Raw genomic sequence first — 27,389 nt, forward strand, 5'->3', positions numbered from 1 at the left:
GTGAGGGGAGGTCACTGTGAGACCCGAGGTGACCTCAGAGATGCAGGGAAGTGAGTACATTTCTGGAAGTATGGGAAGCTCTCCTGGAGGGGCCAGAGGCCTGCAGGGTCTCCCCTAACCTGGAGCTTGGGCCTGAAAGTCCAGGGGTCTCGGTTCTCAGGGCTAAGGTTATAAGGACCGGCTCAGGAGTCAGACTCTCCAGGTTCAAACCCCAGGTCTGCCACTCTCCTTCACTTTTCTGTGCTTATCCCCCTTCCTGAGAATAAGGATAACGCCTCCGTCTTATGGTTGCCAGAAGAATTAAATGTGGCAGTGCCAATGAAGTCCTTAAGCAGTGTCCGCCAATGGTGGGCAGTACACTAAACGCTGGTTCTTACCATCAGTGCTGGTAAGTTCCAGTCCACATGGCGATTTATCACAGGACTAAGCTTTGCGGTAACCCTGTTTTTTTTCTACTTTTTATTTCTAAGGCAGCTGATAGAACTGTTTGTTTTACTCTTGAGCAACAAGAATGTTGCTATTCCTGGGGCTCAGATTAAAATAAGTTCATCGCCTCCAGTCCCACAGAGCCTCATGGCCATTTTTGTTACCTGTTGCAAATGTTTTCCAGTCATGTAGCCTAATTTGGAGCCTTTTTGCTGAGAAGGCAGAAACATTTGCTAATCTCTTCGGCAACCACAGTGTAAAGTATCAGGCCCAACAAAGCACAAAAGGTCTTCATTAATAAAATACGGAATAGGAATCCTGCGTAATATTTCATTATTGCTTTCTTATTAACATAACATGGATAATCTGTTGCTGCTTTAAGTATTCCTGGGCATGAAAGCCTCGTATATCAAGTTATGGCTCAAAATAGATATATTAAACAGTTACACCCATGATATCATGAAAGAAACGTGGTAGAACTGAGAAAATCAATTAAAATTAAAATAAAATCATTCTTTCTGCCTTATGCTTCAGTTTTCAAAGCAGCTGCTCTTTTAGGTGAGCACTGACTTTTTACCTCGCTATCAGAGGTCTACAGTCAAGTGCGTGCACCCCAGCCCCTTCCCTCCTGATGGGCATTTCAAGTTGAGTTGCTCTGGTGTCTTCTCTTGGAGGCGGGGAGGGTGCCAGCAGAGATGAGGAAGTAGGGGCAGAGGGAGTGGAAGGTTAGGGGTGTGGCTTCTGAGTTCACAGTCACTGCTAGTCAGGTACCAGGGACAGTAAGACGGCAGTGTGCTCATAAGACATAAAAACATTGAACTAGAAGATTCCTTAGAGATCAGCTAATCAATCATTTCCCAAAGTATAATCCATGGAACATTAGTTCCTTAAGACAGCTCCTTCTCTACACACACACAGTTACACTGCGCATCAAATAAGTCCGAGAACCTCGGCGTCCTACCCGTTCCGCGGAGTGCCATAATGGACTGAATCGTGCTAGAGTTTCCGTGAACTTCTAGGCTAAGAAAATACCCACGTATCATCCCTAATGACCAAGCATTTCCTGAGCTTCCTTGGCCACCGCACTCTTTGTTCACATAACACTTACTTCCGTATAACAGGTAATTAGCGATCTTATCTAAGTCAACCTCCTCATTGAAACTGATGAAGAAGAGGAAATTGAGACCCAGGAGAAGTGCCTGACTTGCCACCGAGCATAAGAGGGAGGACTGAGTGGAGAGAGAATTCAAATCTTCTGATTGTCCGCTCCATATCACACCACCTCTCAGAGAGATCTCCCTCCCATTCATCAGTGCACACAGTGCCAGACACTCAGGACACAAAGATAAAATACAGTCCTGGCTTCGAAGAGCTCCTGATCCAGAGTTGGAGATGGAACTGGAACGCGAAGAGAACTGTTAAGTGACCGCCATGGGCGTCCAGAGGAGAATGTGACTAATCTAAAGGAGGTAGGAGTTAGTCATCACACAGGAGGTGATGTCGGCATGGAGCCTTGACGGGTGACCAGGAGTCTGCCTCAGAATGTTTTTCTCTCCTTCAGTCCCTTTCTGAGGAGTCCCCATGGTAGAAGCTCCCTTGTGTGGGATAATATTTACATAAATCACCACAGGGCTCTGTCTCCTGATTGGATCAGGATCGGGGCCCCAGAGCAGTCAATCCTAAGGTTGGCCAGCACCCTACAGGAGTGTTTAGGGAGTGTGTCCAACAGAACTTGGTGCAACGATGGAAATGTGCTCTTTGACACCATTCATTATGGCAGCCACCAATCACATGTAGCTACTGAACACCTGAAATATGGTACTGGATATGGCTATTCAGTGAAGAACTGAATTTTTATTTAATTTTGATTAGTTAAAAATTAAATTTAAATAGCCACATGCGCTGGTGGCTTTAGACAGCACAGCATTAGACTGATGAACAGATTTACCTTGTGATTCCAATTTAAAATAGAAGCTGGTTTAGATTTATGATTTTAAGTTGAAATCTGAGTTTACAAATACTATCGAAATATTTAAGAGAATAAAGACATCAGATTATAGAGTTTAATTAATTATACTTAAAAATGTATTTAAGTACATGGGAAGATGTATTTGTTCATTGGAGAACTTGGACTTAAAAGAAAATTGACTCAAGGATTTGAAAACATTCAGAATAATCCTCTCACCACAGTGCAACTAGTGAGAAATCAATAACAAAAACTAGAAAGAGCCACAACTCTTGAAAATTTAACAACTTATCTCTGAATAGCTCACGTGTCAAAGAAAAAAACCACAACAGAAATTAGAAAATATTTTGAAGAAAATGATAATGAAGATAAGACATATCAAAATGCATGAGATGCAGCTAAAGCAGGACTACAGGACATTTACAGTCTTAAATATAAGTATGAGAAGAGAAAAAAGGCTGAAAATCAGTACGATATTTGTCTTTCTCTGTCGATTTATTTCACTTAGCATAGTGCCCTCAAGATTCATCTATGTCATCATAAATGGCAGGCTTTCCTTCTTTTTTATGGCTGAATAATATTCCATTGTGTACATACAGATATATCTCCTATTTCCTTTATCCATTCATCCATCTGTGGACACTTAAGTTGTTTCCATGTCTTGACTATATTGACATCATAACAGGCCTTTTGAGACGGGCCATACCTGTGGGTTTTCTCAGTGCTGTGAGGAATTAGGAAGTTCAAAAGTAGTATAAAAGGCTTTCATTTCAATAGGTCCAAAGATAAGGTATTTCTTTCTTTGAAATGTATATTGCAAGCAAAATACAGGAAAGCTGGGTACTTTTTTTTTTTCTCGCTTTTTTGAAGGTTCTCCAAATGCAATTCAAAAGCAGATATATGAGGTCTCTTCCTTGTTAGAAATCAACCCACATCATATACCAGGCTGTGAACACACTTCCCTATGGCAAAAGCCTGACCCTGGGGGACACTGCTGAGAATTCAGAGAGTCCTATAAAGGCGCCATTAAGTGATGGTCTTCCATCTTCTGCTAATGTATCCTATAACATTATTTTGAAAAGCTAGGTAATTCTCTAACACATCTATAATTTTATTATAAATTTAAATAGCAAAGGACACAATTTCCACATACAGGAATATCTAAAAATTTTTTAAATAAACTTTTATTTTAGAACAGTTTTAGATTTATGAAACCCCCCCCCCAAAACTGACAATAGTACAGATTTCCCACACACCTCACACCCAGTTCTAGTATTAACATCTTACATTAGTATCCTACATTTGTTATAATTAATGAAACAATGTTGATACGTTATTATTAACCAAATCCCATGCTTTATTCAGTTTTCCAGGGTTTTTACCTAATGCCTTTTTCCTGTTCCAGGATCCCATCCCAGCTATCACATTACATTTCACTGTCATGTCTCCTCGGGCTCCTCTTGGCCGTGACACTTCTCAGGCATTCCTCGTTTTGGACTTTGACGGTTTTGAGAATTACTGGTCAGGTATTTTGTAGAATGTCTCTGAACTGGGATTTGTCAACCGTTTTGACTGCGATTGGACTGAGGTTGTGGGTTTGGGGGAGGAAAGCCTGAGGGGTTCAGTGTCTTTTCATCCCATACATAAGGGTACATAGTATCAGCATGATTTCTCACTGTTGATATTGACCTTCATCATTTGGCTGAAGCAGTGATTGCCAGGTTGTTCTATCCACTACTTCCATGTGGTACTTTCTGGAAGACGGTCACCATATGCTGTTCCCCCGTAAGGAATGGAAACTTATGTTCCATCTCTTTGAGGGCAGAGTACCTTCATAAATTATTTGAAATTTTCCTGCAAAGGAGATTTGTCTCAATTCCTCCATTTATCTATTTATTCAATCATTTATTTGAATCAGTATGGACTCATGGATATTTATTTTATCCTTTGGGTTATAATCCAATATTACTTTATTTTGTTACTCAAACTGTTCTAGCTTTGGGCACTTGAAGCTCTCCCGTTGGTTCTCGTGTCCCTTTGACATACCCTTACTGAAGTGAGTCTTTTTTTTCTTTTTAAATTTAAATTTTGGTTTTGTTTTGTTTTTTGAGCACTTCCTCACTTTCTGGCACTACAAGGTGATCCAGGCTCATCCTGTATATTTTGCCACACACTAAAAAGTCCCTGGGATTTACCTAGTCAACCCTCTCCCACCAAAAGAAAAACATCTCTGATAATCATTGGTCTTCTAGTCATCACTATAGTTTTGCCTTTTCCAGAATGTCATATTGGTACCGTACAGGATGCAGCCTTTTCACACTGGCTTCTTTCGCTTAGAAATACACATTTAAGGTTCACCTTAATGTGTATTTTGTGGGTTAATATCTCATTTCTTTTTATCACTGGATAATAATTCCATTATATGGCTGCACCACATTTTGTTTATCCACTCATCTCCTAAAGGGCATCTTAAGTTGCTTCAAGTTTTGGGTGATGATGAATAAAGTTGGTATAAACATTCATGTGCAAGTTTCTGTGTGAAGAGGAGCTTTCAGATCAGTTGAGTAAATACATAGGAGCATGAATGCTGGATCATTTGGGAAGACTATGCTTAGCTTTGTAAGAAACTGTCAAACTGTCTTCTGAAGTGGCTGTACCATTTTGCAATCCCACCAGCAATGAATGAGTAGAAATGACTGAACTGAAACTTAAATGAGAGGGAGGAGGAGGAGGAAGAAAAAGGGGAAGGAGAGGAGGAGGAGAAGAACAGAATGAGACACATGTCAGATAACACCATCAGTATAACATATGTATAACTGGATTCTGGGAGGACATTCTCTTTAAAGACTGTGGTAAAAGAAGCATTTGTAGAGAAAATGGCCAAGAAGTTTCCATATTTGATTAAATGCATACAGCGTCCTGGAATTTTGGTTTCTATTTGTAGTGCAGGGGAGGGTGGAATCTGCTGATACAAACTTGGATATCAGTTAAAAAGCAGGTGAGATAGAACCCTGGGTGGCTCAGTGTATGTAGTTCTGTTTATGCATGTGATAGGGATAGCAGAAACAAAGGAAACAAAGAGTGAAGGGAGGGAGGAACCGAGGGAGGGAAGGGAAAAGGGGAAAATAAAGACAGAAATGAGCAAAACTCATCCCACAAGCAGTCCAGTATAAGTAGTAGTAGGGAAAGCCTGGTAAAGAAACTGACTCAAGCACTATTTCTGCCATGTTTAACCTTGGAAACATCATTTAAAATCAAGTTGGCTTCCTTCTTTAAAACAAAGATGACTAAACTTGGCTTCTACTCTATAGTGACTGTCATTATGATAATACTTGTGATGTATTTCCAGACCCTTGGTCAATTTTTTCCTATAAATACAATATTATTGCAATTGTTCTTCCTAATGAATATACTATAACAAACCTAACTGTTCGTTCTCCTTTGAAGTTTTTTCTCCTCTCAAGGATCAGTAAACCATAAAATAGGGAGTATATTTGAATTTCAGTTTATGTTTTCATATACATTAAACTGCATCTTCTGTGAAGTTAATGTTCTTTTTGATACACATTTCTGAGCATTTAACCAATTTATCAATCTAAGAGAAATTTAGATTGAACACTTTGTATTTCATTATGTTAAATTGTTTTAAGCCACTTTTCAATCCATGTGGTCATGCCAATTTAAATTTGTTTTGTAAGAAAGGTCACTTTGTGAGCTGCTATCCTGAATGCCATTAAACTTTCATTTGTGTGTGTTTTAACTGTCTAATCCTGCAGTTCTAAACAGATTTCTCAAAAGTTACAGGCCAAGAAAAAGGAAAGTAACTAACTGTTTTTATTAACCCTAAATTACAGTTCCGTAAAGTGAAGTACCAGGTAGCATGATTGTTGAAAAAAGCTGTTTAGAATTTACACACATGAGTGAGTGCTGCCCAATGAGAATGCACGTCTATTTCAAAAATGCTTCCATTGTTCAGAGCATTTCTAGAAATCCTCTTTGAAAACTGTCTTCAGAGCTGGCAGCACATTTTAAAGGGTATTGTCTCTGGTGGCAAATCTTTTGTCTTTTGAATGTGGATTTGATTAATAACCCAAAGTAATTGGGGTTAGGCTTGGGGATGGGTAAGATGGGAGTTAATACTTAATATCTAACACGTGATAGATGCTTGACCTGGGATGGCCAATGAATCTGGCTAAACTCATTTTGAATCAAAAACATAGTGTGACCGAAGAATATGGGCCAGTGTCATAGACGATCCTCTCACTGGAGGTGATGTAGCCTAACAAGTTCTCTGTGTTGAGTCGGGCTGACAGGTTTGGATCACCACCCTGACACTCCGCCCATCCCCATCACGTGGCCTGAGCCAAGTTACTTAGATCCTCTGAGACTGTTTCCTCATTTCTGAAAGAGGATGCTAATATTCATCTCAATTTTCAAGAACAAAATAAAGTAAAAATATTTTTAAAACCCTAGCATAATTGGCCCCCCTTTCCCCCTTTGAAGGTGACAACTGTGAAGGAAAAAATATTAAGATGACGGTGGTCCAATATGTTTTTTTAAGTGGAATTTTATCTTATGGTTTTATTTTCCTATTATCTCATCAGATGTGAATTCCATGGTTATTTGTTACTTTTTCATTTGGGGCAAAGATCTAGTTGTCATTTTGGTGTTTTGAGGCTAAGGGACTCTGTGTGTGTGTGTGTGTGTATGTGTGTGTGTGTGTGTGTATGTATGTGTGTGTGTGTGTGTGTGTGTGTGTGTGTGTGTGTGTGTGTATGTGACCTGGTGGTGGGATGGTATGGCAGAGGCAGTTGTGAAAGATAAAGCTGAACAGAGAAGTTGAGACCAGATCATAGAGGGCTTTGAATGGCATATTAAGGATTTAGACATGACCCGACAGAAAAGGTGGCTACAAAAGCTTCTGAGAAGAAACAATTCTATCTTTGCTTTGTGAAGATAACTGACACGCTGGACTAAATTTATGACATTGGGGTCTGGTTTTTACTTATCGGCACATCCTTTACTCATCTTTACACCAATGGAGAGAAGAACATATGGCCAGATGGATGGATGAGAGTGGGCAGGGAGATCACGACGGGATGGAAGAAAATGTCATGTAAGTCTTTGCGGATGTAGACTCAAAGGATGTGGTGACTGACTGGATGTCAGGGGGAGATTTGAAAGGAACCCTGAGGCAGCTGGTTTGGATGACAACTAGGGGTGGGGGGTGGGGTGGATGCCATTAACAGAAACAGAAAACACAGAATGAGAAGCCAATTTTGGAAATTAGAGAAAACAATGAGTCTGATGTTAGTTCAATGAGCTTGTATTGAGGTGGAAATGTCCAACAGGCAAATGAAAACCACAGGTCTAGGTGGAGCTGAGATAAAAACTAAAGATAAGAGTTGTTTGTGGAGTCACACCCATAAAGGTGATAGCTGAAGTCTTGGAAACAGATGAAATCATCCTTGAAGAATGTGTTGATTAAGAAGATTGGCCAATTAGAGGACCTTCAAGAGTCTTAACTAACACTTAGGAGATGGTTGTAGAAGAAAGAGAAAAAGATAGTGGGGGTATATGGGCACAGAAATACCATGAGAAAGCAGTGCTATGAAGGCTAAAGAGAGAAGGACCCAGGAGAAAGGACAAGTGTGATGAGGTCTGAGAGGGGCTGGGGGGTTTGGCCATTGGTAGATCACTGGCCTCAGGGGAAGGTTGGAGCTGATTACAGTGACAGATCAAGTAGAGGTGGGGCTTTGGGGACAGAGAACTGGCTACAGCTTCCTCTTCCATCTTCAACTTCTTCTTCTTAGTCTCTTTAGAAGACTCTGTTCTCTGTTGCCCCAGTAAATGTTGATGTTAGCTAGGACTCTGTCCTTGGCTCTGGGCTTGTAACAGTTAGGGTTCTCTTGGTTTCAAATAACAGAAAGCAACTCCAGCTGGCTTGAGCAGAAAGGTTTATTGGAAGGATACAGGGTTACCTCATAGGACCCAAAGGGTTATGACTGGGCCTTGTGTACAAGCTTTAGCCAGAAATCAAGCACCACAGGGATTCTCGAGCTGCCTCCTTGCTCTCCTCTTGGTGTCTATTTCATCTTCTGCTCTTGTTGCAAGCCAGCTGCCTTGGTTTTCCAGGCCATGTGGTGGCAAACACGTCTGCCACTTGCTCCTGAGTCACACCCACTCACTCGGCCAGAGGAGCGCTGCTGCGTCTCACTCAGTCTCCTGATGTCTCCAAGGGAAGAGGCTGAGTTGATCAACCTGCGTACATGGCCACCCTTGGGCCATTTAATTGAGGGCAGAACAGTAAGGTCACACTACAGACAGCATCGTGGCTTGGGGCAGGGACCTGGAAGTGAGAAGCTTGAGTGAAGCTCACAGGATGAGGATCTGGATGGGGCTTAGGGGAAGTGATAAGATGGGTGGTGACATGAGAAGCTTCTCACCTCCCGTCTCTTTTGTTCTGTGCTCTGCTCTGTGAACCTGGGCCCTCCTAGGCAGCAAATCCTAGAGGGGCTCTCCCTCCTTGAGAAGGTCCAGGCCATGCTGTTTTCTTCTAAAAAAGAAAATGGAATGGCTGTCCAGCTCTTATCAACTTCCCCTCCCTGTGGCCAGCCCGCAGCTCACCTAGGTGCGTGCCCAGTGACCAAGTCTAGACTCTCAGGATGAAGCAGAGTTGACTGATCCAGGAGCCAAGCAGAGCCTCTTTCTAGGGTCTCTGCATGTGGAACAGGACAGATCATGGGCCAGTTCCTTAAAGAATGGTGTGAGGCTGATGGTGCCTGTGGGATGGGGGCAGGGTCTGGAGGTGCTTGCGTTGCTGGTTCTCATTTTCCTGGAAACCCAGTTGCACCACTGCTTTCGCTATGTTAGGTTCCATAAGCTAGCCCAGTATTTTCTAGTAAAATTCCTTTTTCATCTAAGCTAGTTTGAGACCGAAGAGAGCCTGGACTAATCCAGGGTCGAGGAAATTGCCCAACAGCTGTTCCCACCCTGGCCTCCTGCTCCCACTCAGCTGGCGGGAGTGAGCTCTCCCTTTCTCCTGTCATGTTTCCAGGGAGAAAGGGGGTCAAAGAGTGATGCAATGCAAGGTTTCGGAATTCTGGCAATTACTGAAATACGGGCATTGTGCTGGTGGATTGCTCTGATTTTTATATTTTCACAATCTAAAATCACTATCACTCATGTATTGGGATGAGGATCAATGACTCAACTTATTCAATTTATGATGAAAATACTTGCTAATAAAACTGTACCCAGAGTCAGAAAGGGCTTTTCATCAGCCAGAACAATCTGTCCTAAAACACACAGGATGCTCAATGATACCACTGATCTACGTTGTTCTTGAAATGATGTTTCAATTGTACTTCTTAATGATTTTCAAAGTTTTCTTCATTTTAGAGAATGTTTTGTATGCGAATTTTAGAATAAGACTTTGTTTTTTAACCTTTTTATTTTGGAACAGTTTTAGGTTCCTAGAAGAATTATGAAGATAGTACAGAGAGTTCCCAAGTACCCCTCACCCGTTTCTCCTGTGATTGACGTCTTCTATGCGCATAGTACGTGTCACAATGAATGAACCAATAGGTACATAATATTATTAACTAAAGTCCGTATCTTATTAGGGTTTACCTAAAATCCTTCCTTTCTTGTATTCCAGGATCCCGTCCAGAACACCAAGTTACATTTAGTTGTTATGCCTCTCTAGGCTTTTTGGATTTATGACAGTTTATTAAGTTCATCTGCTAATAATCTGTATTAGAATGAGGTTCGTTTAATGTTAATAATGCTCCAATATCCTTACGGCACTCTGTTCTGCCTCTGGAAACAGCTGAAGAAGACTTACTAATGTCAGTACAATCTTGTTTCTTTGTCTTGCACAACTAGTGCGCTGGGGCCATTTTGCAGTGATGATTTTGACTCTACTACATCATCCTAGACAAGTCTTAAGTCTTTCTTTTCCCAACACCTAGCTCATTGCTTGGAATGTAGTTAGTAAAAGCTCAGTACATGTAGGTACTATTATTTATTCAACCAAAGCTGAGTGCATGAAGGAAACTGGCACCACTGGCAGGAAAAAGCAACCCTCTCCTGACTTTGGGAACTGATGAGGCTCAGGGAGCCTGCGGGTGGGGTAGTGAGGACCAGTAAATGAGTGGAGCATCCTGGCCTGCAGTGCGGGGTGGAGTTGGGGGACGGGGAGTGAAGAGGAAGGGCTGGGGACCACCCCAGTGGCAGTGCCAGCAGCAGCCTGACTCAGGACTGCTAGCCATCTAGAAGGAGACTGCCTGTAACAACCACATCTAGGATTATGAGATGCAAGCAATTATCAGCATTTGAAAACCACGATGAAACATGTAATCGAAGGTATGCAGCATTACATTTGTAGAGTGGAATTTGACCTTTAAATACATCACAACCTGTTGGTCTCCCTGGAAGTTGCCAAGACAATACCCCAAAGTTAGGCTTACTTCTGTCCATAGTTCATGGCATATTCGAAGTCTTTAAAGCTGACGTGACCATCTGAGTCTTGATCTACTTCCCTGGAAAATGAAACAGAAAATTATTTACAGGTTAGTTTTGTCTCACTTAGGCATGAAGAGCAGAGCAGAATCTATTTCTTTGCGTGTGTATGGAGAGGCACCTATTTTAATCTCCTTGAAGGCTAAGGTTGATGCCTATCTTTTTTCTTACACTGATGAAACCTAAGGTAAAAGGAAAAGGTATTTATTAAAACCTACAGAAATAATATATTCAATACATTTAAAGGAATGTCACCGTATTCACAGGTTATATTAAAAAAAGTAGAAGTGATGGTTTTTCTAGCCATCCTACAAACACTTTCTGTGATATGTCAATAAATATACATGCATCTGTCAACTGAAAAACAGTGCAGGGGGCTGAAAACAGAAGAGTTTATTTGGGGTCTTAAGAATTGCAATTTGGGAGACACAGATTGGGGTAACCCAGAAAGAGTGTTCCGACGAAGAGAAAGAGTCGGGGGCTTACAAAGACAACAAGCCACGAGGTGGTAAAAGTTGCTCAGGGAGAACTGTGACTGACTCTGATGTGAGTCAGAAAACATTTGTCCTTGAGGAATCCCAAGCTGTTTTAGGGTAGGGGCTCAGTAAGTAGACGGACTGCCATGAGTTATTTCAGGGTAAGGGTCCAGTACGTATCTTGAGTTTCTGGCAGGTATTCTGGACGGCTTCACCAGGTCAAAAGGTCAGATTCCATGCAGGCCTAGATGTGTATAAGTCCCACTTCCTTGATGCCCCCCCGGCTCCATCTCACAGAGCTCTCTGAGCAACATCGACTCCATTTTGATTTTCCTTTCACACCTTACACAACAGGAATGTGGAATAAAGCATTAAGAGACAAGAAAAACATTCGGGGAGTAAACAGTAATGAAGGGAACAGTGACTGACACTCTGCATCACACTGTCTTTACATTCCGGGTCTCACTGAATCTGTGCTTGGATGCCAGGACAGGTCTCTTTTCACAGACATTGAGCCTAAAGAGGTTTAGCAGTTTCCTCGAGATCATGGGGCCGGTAAGTAACAGATTTGAAACTCAAATTAGAATCATTAAATTCCAAAACCATACTCTGTTCCACATCGTCTCCCTATGTGAATAGGATGTTCCAGAGAAAAGTGGTTGTGTTGGGCAAGTGCTGGCTCCGGAAGTTTTCACTGGCTTCAGTCATGGCCTCGGAAGCTCCGTTAAATCCTGACAAGCACCTGATAAGCTTTTCTGACTCTATGAAGAGAGGTGAGGATGGGAGCCTTTGGCTGGTCTGCTGAGGGCGTAGGTGGCCTCAGCTGGGTTGTCCCTGTGTGTCCCTAGAGCCACTGAGACAGAGGCTTTACTCTTTGAACAGGGAGCAGAGAAAAGGCACCCGTTCCACCTGGTTACGATGACACATGTCAGAAGGACAAAATCATGGCATAGGCAACACGTTCCACTGTTACCAGTGAAAGTACTGTTTACTGTAAAAATGTGTTTGAAAGATAACTGATGAGCTGTGGTCACGATTCCTCTTTGGGGGGCATTCTAAAACAACGCATTACACGCCTTAAACGGAGCTCTCGGGTTGGTACAAATTATATTTTGTTGAAAAAACAAATGTTATCAGCCATGACATAGGGCTTTTTACAGCAAGGACTAGCCCAAGTAACAGGGCCACTAATCACTGTAATAGTTTTAAAGCAGGCTTTTAAAATATTGAATTCTAAAATAAACTTCCTGAATATTTCATGCCAAAGTCTCTGAAGTCTATAATGGCACTGGATAGAGTGATAATAATTTTTCATCCTTTTGAAGTAGAGAAAAATCCCTACTTCTCTGCCTGAGGGCAAAACCATGTTGCAGTATGTTAGTATAAAATGACTGCAGACTGTAGGGGCCATTATTCTTGTTACTTCTTTTGGTAAAATATACATGATGATTTCATGCTATACAGGACCAAAAGCAGAATGTCAGATCTCTTCTAAGGGATTAGAAATAATCAGTATCACATGTTACTGACTACAGAGTATAAATCATTCCCTTTATTAAATTAGATAATTGAAGATTCTTAATATTGCCTAAGTATTTTTTCCCAAGGAACTGGATTAGATAAATGGCTTTTTTTTCTTTCCACTCTGAACTGTTACGGTTGAACTATAAATCTCAGAGGGTGAGCTAAGTGGCTAACCTAGAAAAGTAATGCTTAGAATAAACTGCTTCTGATTTTTTTGGGTGTGTGTGTGCGTGTGTGTGCGTGTGTGTGTGTGCGTGCGTGTGCGTGCGTGCGTGTGTGTGTGCGTGTGTGTGTGCGTGTGTGTGTGCGCGTGTGTGTTTATTTACTTATTGATACTGAATGCTTGTAGAAAAGGAAATTCCTTTTCCTGATTTTCTCAATCAATAACCTTTATTGTAATTACCTTAACTTCTTATTTTCTTTCTGTCTTTGCCAAAGTGTCCCCTCAGAAAACAGGCACAGTGTAACTAAGAGGTGTTAAAATGGAAAAGCCTATTCACAAGCCTTGGAGTGGCATTTTATTCACATAATGACTGGAGGAATGTCATGTTTATATTTAGAGAGAGACATGGCAAAACACTGTTTTCCAACTTTTCTTCCTCATATATATATGGTCGTCTCAAGGAAAATGAAGAGGAAAGTCACATTTCAGAGCTATCATTTTAAAAGCTAAAACACTGTTTTTCATTGCAGACAGAATCCTTCCAAAGAAGGAAGGTTTCGCAGCACCCACACTTAATTCACTGTGTGATGGAAAAGCAGGTGTGGCTGGTGGGTAGAACTGGTGATGTGCTGAGCAGACGAAGAAAATATCATTAGGTTAAAAAGTTTCACTGTTTCCGTTTAAAGCGTTTAACCCTAAGAGGAGCATCCTCTCCATCCCCAGAGTGTGCTCTTTCGGTGTCACCGACATACATTCAGTGCTAAAATATTCCACCACCCCTCACTCCAACTAGAAATAAACTCTGGGAAGGCAGGGATTTTCTCTTGTTTGCTGCCATATCCCTACCTTTTAGCCCATGCCAGGCAATGAATGTTTGCAGAGTGAATGAATTTGTAGAATAAATGAATCTGGGGAAACCGCAGACAACATTTTGGAATATCTACTGCCTCCCAGGATGTACTGGGGGGTTAAAGAGAGTCTATCATCACTGCTTTTACAGAGTCTAAATACCAGCCAGAGAAATAATACACACCCAGGGGCCAGGACTCAGGGACCCATGAGTAACATTCAATGACGGTCTCCATGCCCAACTGCATTTTGGAAACAGAGACCAGGTACAAGAGAGACCGAGTGAGAGACGGACTCTGAAAGATGAGGTTGCATATAGAGCAATGGATGAAAAGAACCCCTTGAGTGTCAGGCTGAACAATTTAGAAGTAAAGAGCAGGAAACTGGAAACCAAGACAGAACACTGGACACCTCTGAGGCTAACCTGCCTGATCGCTGCAGCCCAAGTACTTGAATCCGGTTAAGTAACTGCTCTTTTACCAGACACGTGGATCGAGATAGAGATAGAGATGGAGAGGCTTGTATTTCAGAAGTGACTTTTCAAAGGAATGAACAAAGCATATCTAGGTGTATGAGGGGAAAATAAATTGCTATGAACAACAGTAACTGCTTTCTAGACATGTAAATCCTGTTAAAGGCTTTTTGGTTCGCTCGTTTCTGAGATGCAAAAGGGAGCGCTGAAACTGATTTGGGGAGTAGGGACTCAACGGAGCTGAAAGGCTCTATGTAACTCGGAATGAACAATTGAGGAGCATCTGGGTGGAAGGAGATGACAAGCAAGATATGGAGGATGCAGGAAGAAAGGGCGACTGAGGGGCGGGAGGGAGAGTGCCACACTAGACCTGGGGAACTGGCCCAAGAAAAAGTCCCCAGTGGTGCAGTGGCCAAAAGTCCTTTAATTAACTGCCACGTTTACTGTGTGTTGTGTGTTATAACCTCTCCCTTATCTTCAGCGAGGGCTGTGACAGGCACCCGGTCTAACGGAGGATGGTGTGGCTGGGGTGTGTGTGCTGAGTTAGGGGCTGAAGACGGAGTTAGGAGATGGATCCAGGCTGAACGCCTGCGGCAGAGAGCAAGAAAGTGAGTGGGGAACAGTAAGATGACCCGTTAACTGGATTAACTCAGGGAAGAACTCAGAGCCCCAGGCCTTCCAGAAATTTACAAAAACCTTAGGAAGTGCTTTAAAATTCCACAGGGTGTGGAATGGGAGTTCCAGGCAATACTATCTGGACTTTGAAGTGCAGAAAACCCCAGGTGACAATGAGATACACTGAGAATTTTAGGCAGGACTAGACTCTGTCCTTTCAGCCAAATTCTAACCGTTTTCATATCTGTTAAAATACAAACATTTTTTGACTCACCAGATAAATGGTTATAATTACTTTTATCACCATGAGCTTTAGCATTTGTCTCTTTACATCCTGATTTGTGAAGCAGGATTCTGCTTTCTCCTTTTTGTGATGCTGGATGGACATGGACGAGATACGCTCCCGTGACCCAGAGGCTAAGTGGTCCCCACCCTGAAGGAGCCAGGGCTTCACACTGTGAATTTTTATTAAGTTAGGCCATAGTGCTGCTCTAATGTGACATTCTGAAGAGAAACGCAAGTTGTTTTTCAATTTAAAAGCTACGTAAATAGCAAATGTTTCTCACAAGTAGTAAATGCTCCTTGTGTGAAAATATTTACAAAATAACAATTTCTCATAATCTCTTGAAAATAATTTTTGTTTTAAATAATTCAAGAGTACTGCACGATCAGGTCTCCAAAGCCAGATCTCAAATTGGAGTATGTGTTTTTCCCAAGGTACTTAAAAAAAAAAAGAGGAAGAAAGGAAGGAAAAAAGGAAAGAAACAAAGAAAGAAGGAATTGAAACAATGGAATAGTCTCTATAAAGATGAGGTGGGTAGAGATCAGTGGTAGAGCGTGTGCTTAGCACACACGAGGTCCTGGGTTCAACCCCCAGTACCTCCACCCAAAATAATAAATAAATAAACCTAATTATCTCCCCCCAAAAAATAAAATAAAAATTTTAAAAACTGATGGTTTTTTTTAAAAAAGATATAGACTACAAAAGTGACATATTTAGGTGGAAACAAGAATACAGAATATATATATATATTATAATTGCAACCTTATAAACATCTATATTCATTTGGACAGAAGTTAAAGATTATATGCTAAACACAAACTTGTCTTATGGGTTATTTTGCCTTAAAATAGTCTTTAATATTAATGTATTTTCAACTGAAGGAAAATTTTCTTTCTTTTTGGTCTGAATTTTCTAAATAAGTGGTCTTATGTCACGCTGTATAAATCCTCATTAACGAGAGCAGGATTTCTCAATCTCAGCACTATTGGCATCTCGGGCTGGCTCATCCTTTGCTATAGGGACTGTCCTGTGCAACATCCCTGGTTTCTATCCACTAGATGTCAGTGGTACCCTCCCCCCTCCCTCCCCAGCTCTGACAGCCAAATATGTCTCCTGATATTGCCAAGTGTCCCCTGGGGGACAAAATCATCTCTGGTTGAAAACCACTGAGCTAGAGAAGCCAAAGTTGGAGGCAATTCTCTGGAACATTCCAGCTAAATCTAGCCTTACTGGAAAATTGCTTTAAAGACTCTTTTTTTTCTTCCTAAACAAGTGATTTCAGGGCAGGTGAGGCACACATGTTTCTTGGATGGATTAAGTGGATAATTGCCTCAACGCTCTGCCTCGCTGATGCTAAGGTTTTTCAATTGAGCCCAGAGAAGACCCTACTGGAGAGGCAAGCTCTCGGTGATGATAACAGAGCCGGTGGCAGGCATATCTGTGTTCGCAGCACATACACTGACAGACGGCAATTATTTTGAGTCACTGTGATAGTTATACGGGGTGTTGCAAGTTGACGCTGCATTTGGTTCACCTGAAACATGAATGAGAAATTTAATGTGGAGGCATAGATTTAAATGAGAAAAGTTTTCCAAGTGGAATTTTGGGGGGTGAGGAAAAGGGAGAGAGCCTCTCTTTCTCTCCAATTCTTTGCAGAATAATTTAAACGGAAGTCAAAAGTGCCATTACATTAGGGACAAAGCTGTCATACTGACTGAACAGTGAGAGTAAAAATTACCCTCCAAGCAAGGAGCCCCTGCTGGGCATGAGAGGACCTGCCAATTGAAGATGCGATGCTGACAGCTTCTCCCCCAAGCAGCCTTCTCTTCTGAGGACCCCGCTGGTTCTCCCCACTGGCGTGCTTGCCGCTTTGTTGATGAGAGTCCTGCGGGGCTCGACAGCAATTCAGTTGGTAATGTTTATTAATTTTACCTTTTTAAAGACACGTGTTAAGAAAAGCCATTCAGACACACAGGAAAGATAAGAGAGCCACGTCGATATTTTCTGGTCTTTTGTAGGTTCCTCCATGGCTCGGGCAGATGCCTTCTCTTCCGTGTGTGTTGCACTCCCTTCCTGCCCCGCCTCACATGCTTCCCGCCCATCTTTTACTCCAGGGGGTGCCTCCCATCAGCTGCACCAGGCGCCTCTGGGTGTGGCCTCACACTTAGTTCTGGAGGTAGAAGAAAAGGAGTTAACGCCCCATAGGTGACCCCTGACCAATGAGGGAACAGGCGTCAGCGGAAAACCACTTTCCTTCTGTCCCTTGGAGGTTGTTCTCTGGGCTCACGGGAGGCTCTGATGGGATCAAGTTGCTCACAGAAGTAACAGACGTGGTAAGAGACCCTTACTTGGGCTTGTCCTCATTTCTCCATTCCGCTCTTGCTCACCAAGGTTATGTCCCAAACAAGCAACCTGCTTGCAAGCCCTCATCTAAAGCTCTGCCTCCAGGGAGAACCCAGGTGGATGTGGTGGAAAGTTGATTTTCAGAGATAAAGTTCTCACCGGGCATTTAAATTGCCATCAGCAAATAGCCTGTCACGTCAGATTCTCATTCAGGTAAAAGGGATCTCAGTTCCTTGAGACAGATCAGTTTCTTCTATTTGGAAAATGATTTTTAGAGGAAATTAAATATTGTCTTTAAGAAAAACTCTGAAGTTTCGGGCAATTGAAGTGCCAAAGTCAACCAGAAAAAAAGAGCAGCAGTCTTCTCTTCACTGTCTCGTATGCATGTCTTACTGAATACTATTTAGTTGGCCAACAATAAGTGGGATTATTAGACTTCAGCTGAGGACGATAGATTCCTCAATGTAAGAGAGTTCTTCTGCCTTCTGGATGCAGAAGTACAGCTATGGATTGGCCATGAGCAGGGGGTGGATTAGTCATTTAGGATGAACCGTGAAGAATAAAAGGATGGCCAGGAATAAAGGATGACACAAGCCAGGCAGAACTTCGGCCTTGTTAGGAGCGGGCTCAGCCTGCTAGATGAAAGGCATAGTGGACATCGTTGGCTACTTCCCCGCACCCATCCCTCCGCCCCCTGTGCTACCCAGCAGCAGTGTGATTTGGGTGGTTGGATCCCCATCCCAAGCTCCGGTAGTGGGATCCGACTGGCCTAAGCCAATGCATATAATTCCACCCTCCCAACTATAGCTACTGGTTTAAGGATCCATTGGTTAATTAGTACATGGCATTCCTCCCCCGACCACTGCTGATGGGTAAAGTGTTGGGTCATCCGTAACGAAGCCTGGGAATTCTGTCTGTGAGTTGAGACAGGAGTAGCTCTTTCACTGGATGGCCGGGGTGCAGAGAGGAGGCTTGGTACTGAGAGAGTCCCTTTCCTGCCACAAGGGGACAAACTCCACAGCACTTCTATGAGCCAGTGGCACACTGCTCCCCAAATTTATGCATATGCTTTTAAGTGTCAACTATCAGCCCGAAAATGGAGCCTTACACAGTGAAGGGAAAAGGCAGAAGAATCACAGAGTGAGCTGGAGCCTAATCAGACCAGGGCGGAAGCATGCCGTATGTCAAGACTCTTAGTCACCTGGCCCAGTAAGTTCTCTGGGGTGTTCAAGGCAGTCTGAAATGGAGTTCCTTCTACCTGCAAATAAAGGTGTCCTGACACACCGAGTAACCCATCTGAAATTTTTTCTAAACCTTGCAATATCTAGAACTTGGCAGACATAGAGTAGACACTCATAAACACAATATTTTTCAAATAATGACTCCATTTTCCAAGAAACCCTAAAATAACTCAGATTTTCTCTTTAGGTGCTACCTCAGATTTCCGGATTATTCTCCACAGTTCTGCATTCTAAAAGAAGTTACTTTCTGGCTGTCATCCAGCAAAAATCTTTGTTTACAGTGCCTTAACTGTGTTGATGTGCTGAAAGAGGCTACGGATGGGACGAATGTGGTTTTTTCCTAAAGAGTGACAGGATAGATTCTCCAGCCCAAGAAAAGAAAGAAAGAAAGAAAGAAAGAAAGAAAGAAAGAAAGAAAGAAAGAAAGAAAGAAAGAAAGAAAGAAAGAAAGAAAGAAAGAAAGAAAAATGGATGTGAAACGCAGTCACAGCTGGCGAAAGTGATTAACCATAAATAATGACTCACTTTTTCCTATTTACTAGGTCTGAAAAATGAGGAGTCTTATTTAAAGCTAGAGATATTTTAAAAGGAAGAAAGAATGTACTTTCAGGATGCCTGGGATTGACTACTTGTGCAATGTGGATAAATGCAATCAACATACAGCCCAAAGTCTCATTTCTGGCAAAGGGTTTCATATTCCTTCCCGATCAAGTGTTTTAGCAGAACTGCTAATAAATAGTGACAGGATCTTTTTTCTCAGTTGGAATCTCTGGAAGAGAAATCGTGATGTAAGAAAATAGCACGCATCAGACAGCTTTAAGGATAAAGAACAAAACCCAAAGGGAGCCTCTTTGAACTAATTATAAAAAATCGAGTTCCTGGACTTTTAGGTCACTAGGTCCTCCATTCTTCCACCATGCCATACAGGGGTAGGAGGCCTGCTCTGAATACGGCAGGGAGGCAGTGCGGTTCACCAGAAAAGGCCCGGGAGTGAGCTTTCATCCCTGTGAGGCCGGCTGACCCTGGGCAAGTGTCTCAGCTGCTATGAACTGTGAGCATCTCACTGGTCAAGCTGAATGGATGGGCTGTGATTGCTCAGATTTGATACCGTTGTAAATTTTGATGCATCTACGCTGGATCTTAATATACAACTAGTGTCTTTGTCCGGAAAGTTGAAAAAGTCAAACCAACCCCTGTGAGCCACTTTTAGCCTTTAAAAAGCAGTTCGAGTCTTTAACCCTGCGGATAGTTTTGTAAAGAACTATAAGCATATATAAATGTAAATGGGGAAAAAATATGATCCTGCCTTCAACAGTGTGGAATATGAATGGAGATGAAGCCATTTCTATTTCAAATATATAATCACTTCAGCTGAGATATCTAGTATCATCTTGAACTTGATTATGAGATAAAAGAAATGGGACAGAGATGGCAATCATTTAATCTCTTAAGAACAGCTATTCTGGAGAGCTTTTCACTCTGTGCTCAATAGATTTCTAGCAGGTTATGATCTGGCTAGAAAGAAAGCATAATGATGAGGAAAATTATGTTTTCAATAACACAGGCTTTTACAGTACAAGTCCTTCCACAAAGGAGGCAATAAAATGAACTCTGACCACTTTAACAGATGGCGTAATGGCTCGGTGCACAGATGTGGCCTCTCTGAAAGCAACAAGTTCATATCCTTGATTGGAGGTTTAGGAATGAGCTGAACTTTCAAGTGTAATGTGGGAAAGATTACATACTTCCAGACAAGAAAGCTGAGTATTAGTGGGTTCAGATGCATGAAGAGATGGACTAAAAGAATAAAGCTTAATGAGCTTCATTTTGCTAATGCAACAAATAGAGCTGAAGTTGAAATGTGAACTATAAACATCCAGCCATTTATAAATGCCCCGCTAATAACGCTGTTAGCCACTGTTAGAAAGCTTGCTTTTTAAAAAGCATACTTCCTGAGAGTCAGAAAACACCATTGTCAGATGATGCTTATTTTCTCTAGGAGTATAATGTTTTCAAGCAGAATATATTTTTAGTCAAATATGATGGAGGACTGAAGAGTTTTTTATTTGCTCCTTTTTTTCCTTTTTTTTTTTTTTTAGCAAATTTGATAAATTGAATATAAAATTTATATGGATAGATAAATATGCCAGGAGAATATTTTTTAAAAAAATAATGATATCAAAACAAAATATAAAGCCTCAGTGTGATTATGAATTAATGAATGAGAAAAGCCTTCCAGACACACACACACACACGAATTCAGCAAAGGTCAACAGAGGCATTTTGACAGGTGGGGATAAAACAGGTTGGTAGGAAAAGGAGCTGGGATCACTGGTATCCACTCTGGGACGGCTGGAGTCTGTTTCCATGGCAGAGCCCACTACGTATAGTTCAACAAAACTTACTTCCTTCTCTTCCTGAGAACATAGCTAAACCATATTTTCCAGCCTCCCTTGCAATTACATGTGACTGGGAGTTCTGGCAACAGAATGATAATAATATAATAATATAGAAACAAAGAACATCCACCGCTCCATCTAATTAGAAGCACTCACATTTCAAAGGAGTCTACAGGACCTGACAGTCACCCCAGGGACTGTGTCACAGCCAAATCCTGAAAGTTGCTCTCATCCTGCGTGAGCAGAGGCTCCCTGGTAATTCAAGGGATTTACTCTATATAGCTTGGTTATAGGAGCATCATTTTACAATTCTATCAAGTCAGGGTGTTGGTTTTCTTGATTAAATGAGAATGCAGAATTTTTTTTTTAAACGCTATGATTTTTAACTGTTTATACTGCAGTTTTTAATAATCCACTTGGGGAAATAACATTTTACATCTCAGGCCATTTCTCAATGATGCGCATCACTGAGCCAATAGAAAGTTTGGCCTTACTTCCACATAATTATAATGAATTATTTACGTTTTTGTTTACAACATGCCCCCAGCCTTGAAAACCTCTGGGTCTGTGGACAATAATAAGCAACATAAAAACAATGAATAATACTTCATAATGAAACAATTTCCTCGGATTATCAAAAATACTCTCTTAATAAAGCCTACCTATAATTGCAAAGTCACACCCACTACAATGACCATGAGGGCTTTTAATATGAGAATTTCAGTCGAAAGAGATAAAGTTCAGAGGGCAGATGGCAAGCGTTTAGAAAATTAGGAAATGCACAGAAAATGAACATAACCAAATTAATCAAATCCTTGGCTCAGACCAAGGGGCTTCACGTGCAAGTACAGAGGGACTATTTCAGGACTGAAACCTGGAGGGGTTTCTTCATAAAACAGCTAGAAAATAGGACTTCTTTTCTAGCCCTGAAATAATAATTCTCAAGGTTGCTGTAGGGATAGGGGGAGAAGAGGGGATGCACCCACCTTAATGAGGTCTCACAAAGTGTGGCACGTCCCCACCCCAGTCGTGACAGTCCTCTCCCCTCCTGCCCAGCACTGAAAATGACTCTCCAGGTGGGTGACCAGTGCTGGAAGCTGGTGGGAGTGGCAGGTGCCTTCGTGGGTGGGTGGGTGGGTTGGGGAGAATCTTCAGGGGTTTCAGAGAACAGAAGCTGGCTCACCAGGGGTTTCAGTAATACGTGAATCACAAAGGGGCATTAGGAGTTGAGGGGGCCTCTTCCTAGCCTTGGGAAGAAACTGGGCTCTCTCATAAATGGCCACCCTAAAACCGATTTCAGGGATTCAAATGTCTGTCCCCATCCAGAGTGACATTTTCTGCCCATTATCCAGTCTCTCCTGCCTCCAGGCAGGGCCACATCATTGATTACAGAGTATTTCAGCCACTAAAAAAGATCCCGACCATCATTAAAGACATTAAGTGTTGATCTGTGCTGGCTAAGTGAGTTAAAAGGTTCGTGCCCTTCTAGTAACAACTCGACGAGGCTATTTCAGGATATTTATTAAACAAATTAAGTATTTACATTATGCTAGAGCACAGAGGCACGGTCATTGAGTGCATAAGTATATGAAAATGAACCCAGGAGAATTTATTCTGGGAAAACTATTTTTCCAGTTTCCTAGAACTGGGTGCTGAGGGCCCACTGAATGTTTGGGAACGAGTCTTAATTGGGCAGGAATCAACACTGTCCTAGTGGCCACCTGCACAAATCTTCCTGTGGATGAACTCAGGTAACGAGGAAAAGTTCATCATGACCCCAGACGTTTTCCTTGGAGGGTCTACAGTTTACATTTTGGAAAGTGGTGATTAAAGACTAGGGAGACAATTTAGGAAATCTCCTTCAAAGCCTAAAGACGAAAGGAAATGGGTATATTACTCCCACAACTTCCCCACCACAATTAAAAATTTTAGTGCCCTAACGATGAAGAGCCCAATCTAAAAATACTCTCTTTAGCCGATGGTACATACTATGGTAAAGGGATCTGTGTGTTCTCAAATACAGCGATAGTATGAATATTGGAGCATCTGTGTTACATTATTGTCAGTTTCCATCTTACTTGACTAGAACCTTGCATGAGGCAGAGACCAAATGCATGTTGTTCACTGTGCTGTTCTTAGACTTGACACACTGCCTGGCACACGCTGGCCTTCAAGAAACAGGTGCTGAATATGTGAACATGTGAATAGGAAAGTTTGGAAACAGGTGAAAAGAAATATCACTTACCATCCCATGGCCTTAGACCAATTGTTATGATCATTATGACACTTTCTGATTAGCATAAGAATGTTCTGTATCCTGCTATTTTTAAAGTACTATAAACATCCCCCCCATTACTATAGTCTTATTATTTTCATTTTTTAATGGCTGTATGATTTTATCAAATGGATTTATAATAACTTATTTACTGGACTTTTGACTCCAGTCTTTTTGCTTTTGTAAATGTGTCAATGAACACATTCATTAAAAATGCTTTTTCTTAGAAATAGGTTTCCAAGTTCATTGACTAGTTCACCAGACACACACTAAGAACCCACTATGGGCTGGGCACCTTGGGCTCAGAAGATGTAGGGGGAGCAGAAAAGAAACAGAGGCCACTGCAGCTTTTAGTCCAGGCAGGGAGAGAAAGAAAGAATCCTATAAGGAAGTAAAATCATCAGTGTGCTAAGGGCCCAGGAGGAGAGACAGAAGGTGCTATGAGAGGGCAGGAGAACGGGACCTGGCATGGAAGTCAGGGAAGCTTCCCCGAAGGGCTGAGATCCAAGGGATGAGCCAGGAGATAACTGGGAGGTGTAAGGCGGGGAAGAACTGTTTAAACAGAGGAGACAGAATGTTCAGGGGTCTTGTGGCAAGAGACAGCAAGCACATTCATGGGACTAGAAGCCATGTGGCTGGAGTAGAGAGTGGGGATGAGCACGGAGCCGAAGGAGGCTGGAGGGTGAATGGAATGCAACTACTCAGGACCTGGTGGGCCACTCAGAGGATTCTGGCTGTTATCCAAAGAGCTATGGGAAGCCACTGAAGTGCTTCAAGGAGAGGGCTAACGTGCTTAGACATACATTTTGAAAGTTCATCCTTGCTGAGGTCGGCAGAATAATGGCTCTCCAAAGATGTCCATCTCCTAATCCCCAGAACGGTTATGTTCCATGGGAAAGGGGGGTTAGGGCTGTAGATGGAATTAAGGTCACTGACCTTAAAATGGGAGATGATCCTAGATTATCCAGGTGGGCCCAAGGTATTCTCAAGGGTCTTTGAGGCAGAAGAAGGAAGGAGAAGACTCAGTAAGAGTCAGAGAGAGATGGGATGATGCTAGGCTGCTGGCTCTGAACACGGAAGAAGGTGCCATGAGCCAAGGAATGCAGGTGGCCTCCAGAAGCTGGAAAAGGAGAGGAGATGACTTTCCCCTAGAGCCTCTGGACGTGATTCGGCCCTGCTGACATCCTGATTCTGGCCCGGGGAGTCCCATTTTGGATTTCTGACCTCTGGAACATAAAGCTAATCAATGTGTGTTGTTTAAGTCCCGAAGTCTGTGGTAATTTGTTAGAGCAGCCACAGCAAATGAATACAAGGGCGGAGATCATGAGTTGGTTTGGGAGAGTTAAGCTTTATATGTCCTTAACTCAAGGAATATGAACATTTGGTAGTGTTCATCAAATATAGCTACTTTCCTAATAAGTTACATGATCTATAAAGAAATTTTATCTCTCAGGACCCCAGTTTTATCATATATAAAAATAAGTTATATTTAAGTTAGAAGTTCTACTTCTAAATCTCTGAGTTTATAAGCTCGAAAAGAAATAAATGTGCTTTTCCCTTAGATTCCTGTCAGTACTTGGCAATCATTGGGGAAAAAGTGATACTAAAAATAGTAGATCTAAACTAAAGGGGGAAAAGATTCCATGAAAAAAAAATACCCCATATATAAAATTATCTTGAAATACCTTAATAAGAAATGTGTTGAATTTATATCGAGAAAACTACAAAATTCCAGGGAGACATACAAAAGGGTATTTTAAAATGTGGAGGGACGTGCCATATGTGTATTCCTGGATGGGAAGACTGAACATTGTAAAGATGCCAAATTCTTCCCAATTAATTTATAGGTTGAATGCAGTTTTCATCAAAACCCCAAAGGGAGGCTTTTGGAACTCCACAAAAATGATTCTACCATTCGTCCAGAAAATAAACAGGCAGGAAGAACTGAAAACAATTTGAAAACAAGAAATACCAGATTTTAGAACATATTATGAGAACTAGGGGGAAAAAAGAGTGTCTTTGTTGTAAGAATAAGGGCAGAAAATAGATCACAACCTGGAAAGGTCCCCAACATGTAAAATAACTCAATACAGAATATGATAATCAAGGCAGTATATATAAATAAGGATTATTTAACAAATGATAAGGGAAAAACTGGCCAGCAATTTGGAAACAAAAGTGTTTAGATCATCATCTCATGCTAAATACCCAAATAAATTCCAAAGCACTAAACAATCTTAAAATTCAAAGCAACCAAGAAAATGGAAAACCTTCTCAGTATAAAAGCAATGGGGGAAAAAAACTGTGAAGGAAAACATATGAAAACTTAAAAATTTGCACATCAAAAAATCTTCATAAAAATAAAACAACGAACTGGAAAAATAGTTGTGATAAAAATGGAAACAGGTAAATGTTCTCATTATAAGAGAAAAAACAGGCAAATGATATGGATGGATAATTCACAGAAGAGGGAATAGAAAGAACTAATCAACATATGAAAATGTTCACTATTACCAGCAATCAGTGAAATGCGACCAAAAATGAGATACTGCTTTCACCTATTAGATTATCAAAGATTTAAAAAATAAGTAACATTCAATCATCAGTGAGAGCAAAGAGGGGCAGATACTGCAAGAGGGAGTGCCATTTGTTAACTAGGCAGTTGGGTAAGAAGAACCAGGAGTCCTAAAAATGATAAAATAAATTCATACTCCCCAGTATGGACTTCTGGCATCTAGGAACCTCGCCTAAGGAAGTAACTTAAAAGTGAGGACAAACACGTTTATTGAAGGGTTATTTATAAAGTGAAAACAGCAAAAATGATTGAAAAGCATGGGCTCTAAAACTCATTTATTTTAATAACAAAAACATGGAGAGAAACAAGAAAAACTAAATGTTAACATTTATCTTTGATTTGCCAGGAATACGGTTGGTTTTTATTCTCTTTTTCTTATCTTGCTCTATTTCCAAAATACTGTACCAGGAGCATGTTACTTTTGTAACCAGATCTCTCCCCCACCATACACATGCGTAAGCCCACCCTGCCCCCATCACACACACACACGCACACGCACGCACGCACGTACGCACGCACGCACAACCGCCTCTTCTCTATGTTGTCAGCTTCACACTGCACGCAATTGAGAGCTAAAGGAAAATTCATGTTTGATAAAATCATCCGTCAAGTGATGGCCAACAAAGGAAAAACATTTAGCACTTTGAGGGCTTCTATGAGTTTATAAGAAAGGAACGAAAGGAAAGATGTTATGGAAGCACTGTTGAAGAAAAAAGTGCATTCGAGTCCACAGAGAGCAATGTGGGTCCAGGGTGCCGCTGTCTGGGCATGCACTCTGCTGTGACAGTTTTCTTTCTGTGACCGCGTGCTCTGACTATTCTTAACACTCTCTAGCAATAAATACATCCCCGTATGGAAGTTTTACTGAAAAACGGCTCCCAGCAGGGAAGGAAAACAAAACAGAACCCTTTTCTTAGTCTGAATCAAACAGCAGGGATAAAACAACTCTGAACTTCGTGCTTGGTGTTATCATCTCGGGAGCCAAGTACAGAACAAACACCCTGAGATAGGACCGTGTAATGTCTTCTTTTCTTCCCTGTGGCTTCTCTGCAGCTCCACCCCCGCCCCCAGCCCGCCCAGTGAAGTGGGCTGCTGTATTGAGGACGTCAGTCCTGTCACCTGCCAGTCCCACGTGCTCTGGTGCATGGGGAGAGAGGCTGCATTTAAACTGCCCACCATGCTTCCAAATTCCCACCCTCTCCCCAGAATAAGAGCATGTAGGCATTTTTTTCCTTGTGGGGACTTTAGAAATCACCCAG

General features: G+C 41.7%; 1 protein-coding gene across 7 annotated transcripts in view; it reads right to left on the bottom strand.

The window, feature by feature from the left end:
* Positions 1–4,209: 4,209 nt before the first annotated feature.
* The window catches only part of EFCAB11 (EF-hand calcium binding domain 11), a 134,586-nt gene continuing 111,406 nt past the window's right edge, over positions 4,210–27,389 (bottom strand). The window contains exons 6-9 of one of the 7 annotated variants that reach the window (XR_004320893.1): positions 10,864–10,935; positions 9,020–9,110; positions 8,839–8,948; positions 8,337–8,741 (exon numbers count right to left, since the gene is read on the bottom strand). Coding sequence is in view for 4 of the 7 variants with exons in the window: in XM_032482493.1 (XP_032338384.1) it covers positions 9,053–9,110; positions 10,864–10,935 (130 nt within the window). In the remaining 3 variants the exon portion in view is untranslated. Of the gene's footprint in view, positions 4,247–8,336; positions 8,949–9,019; positions 9,111–9,131; positions 9,175–10,863; positions 10,936–27,389 lie in introns of those variants that run through there. The other 6 variants (XR_004320895.1, XR_004320894.1, XM_032482493.1 and 3 more) reach the window with 6 other exon arrangements.

Source organism: Camelus ferus, chromosome 6 (assembly GCF_009834535.1).
Source record: "Camelus ferus isolate YT-003-E chromosome 6, BCGSAC_Cfer_1.0, whole genome shotgun sequence".
NCBI lineage: Eukaryota > Metazoa > Chordata > Mammalia > Artiodactyla > Camelidae > Camelus > Camelus ferus.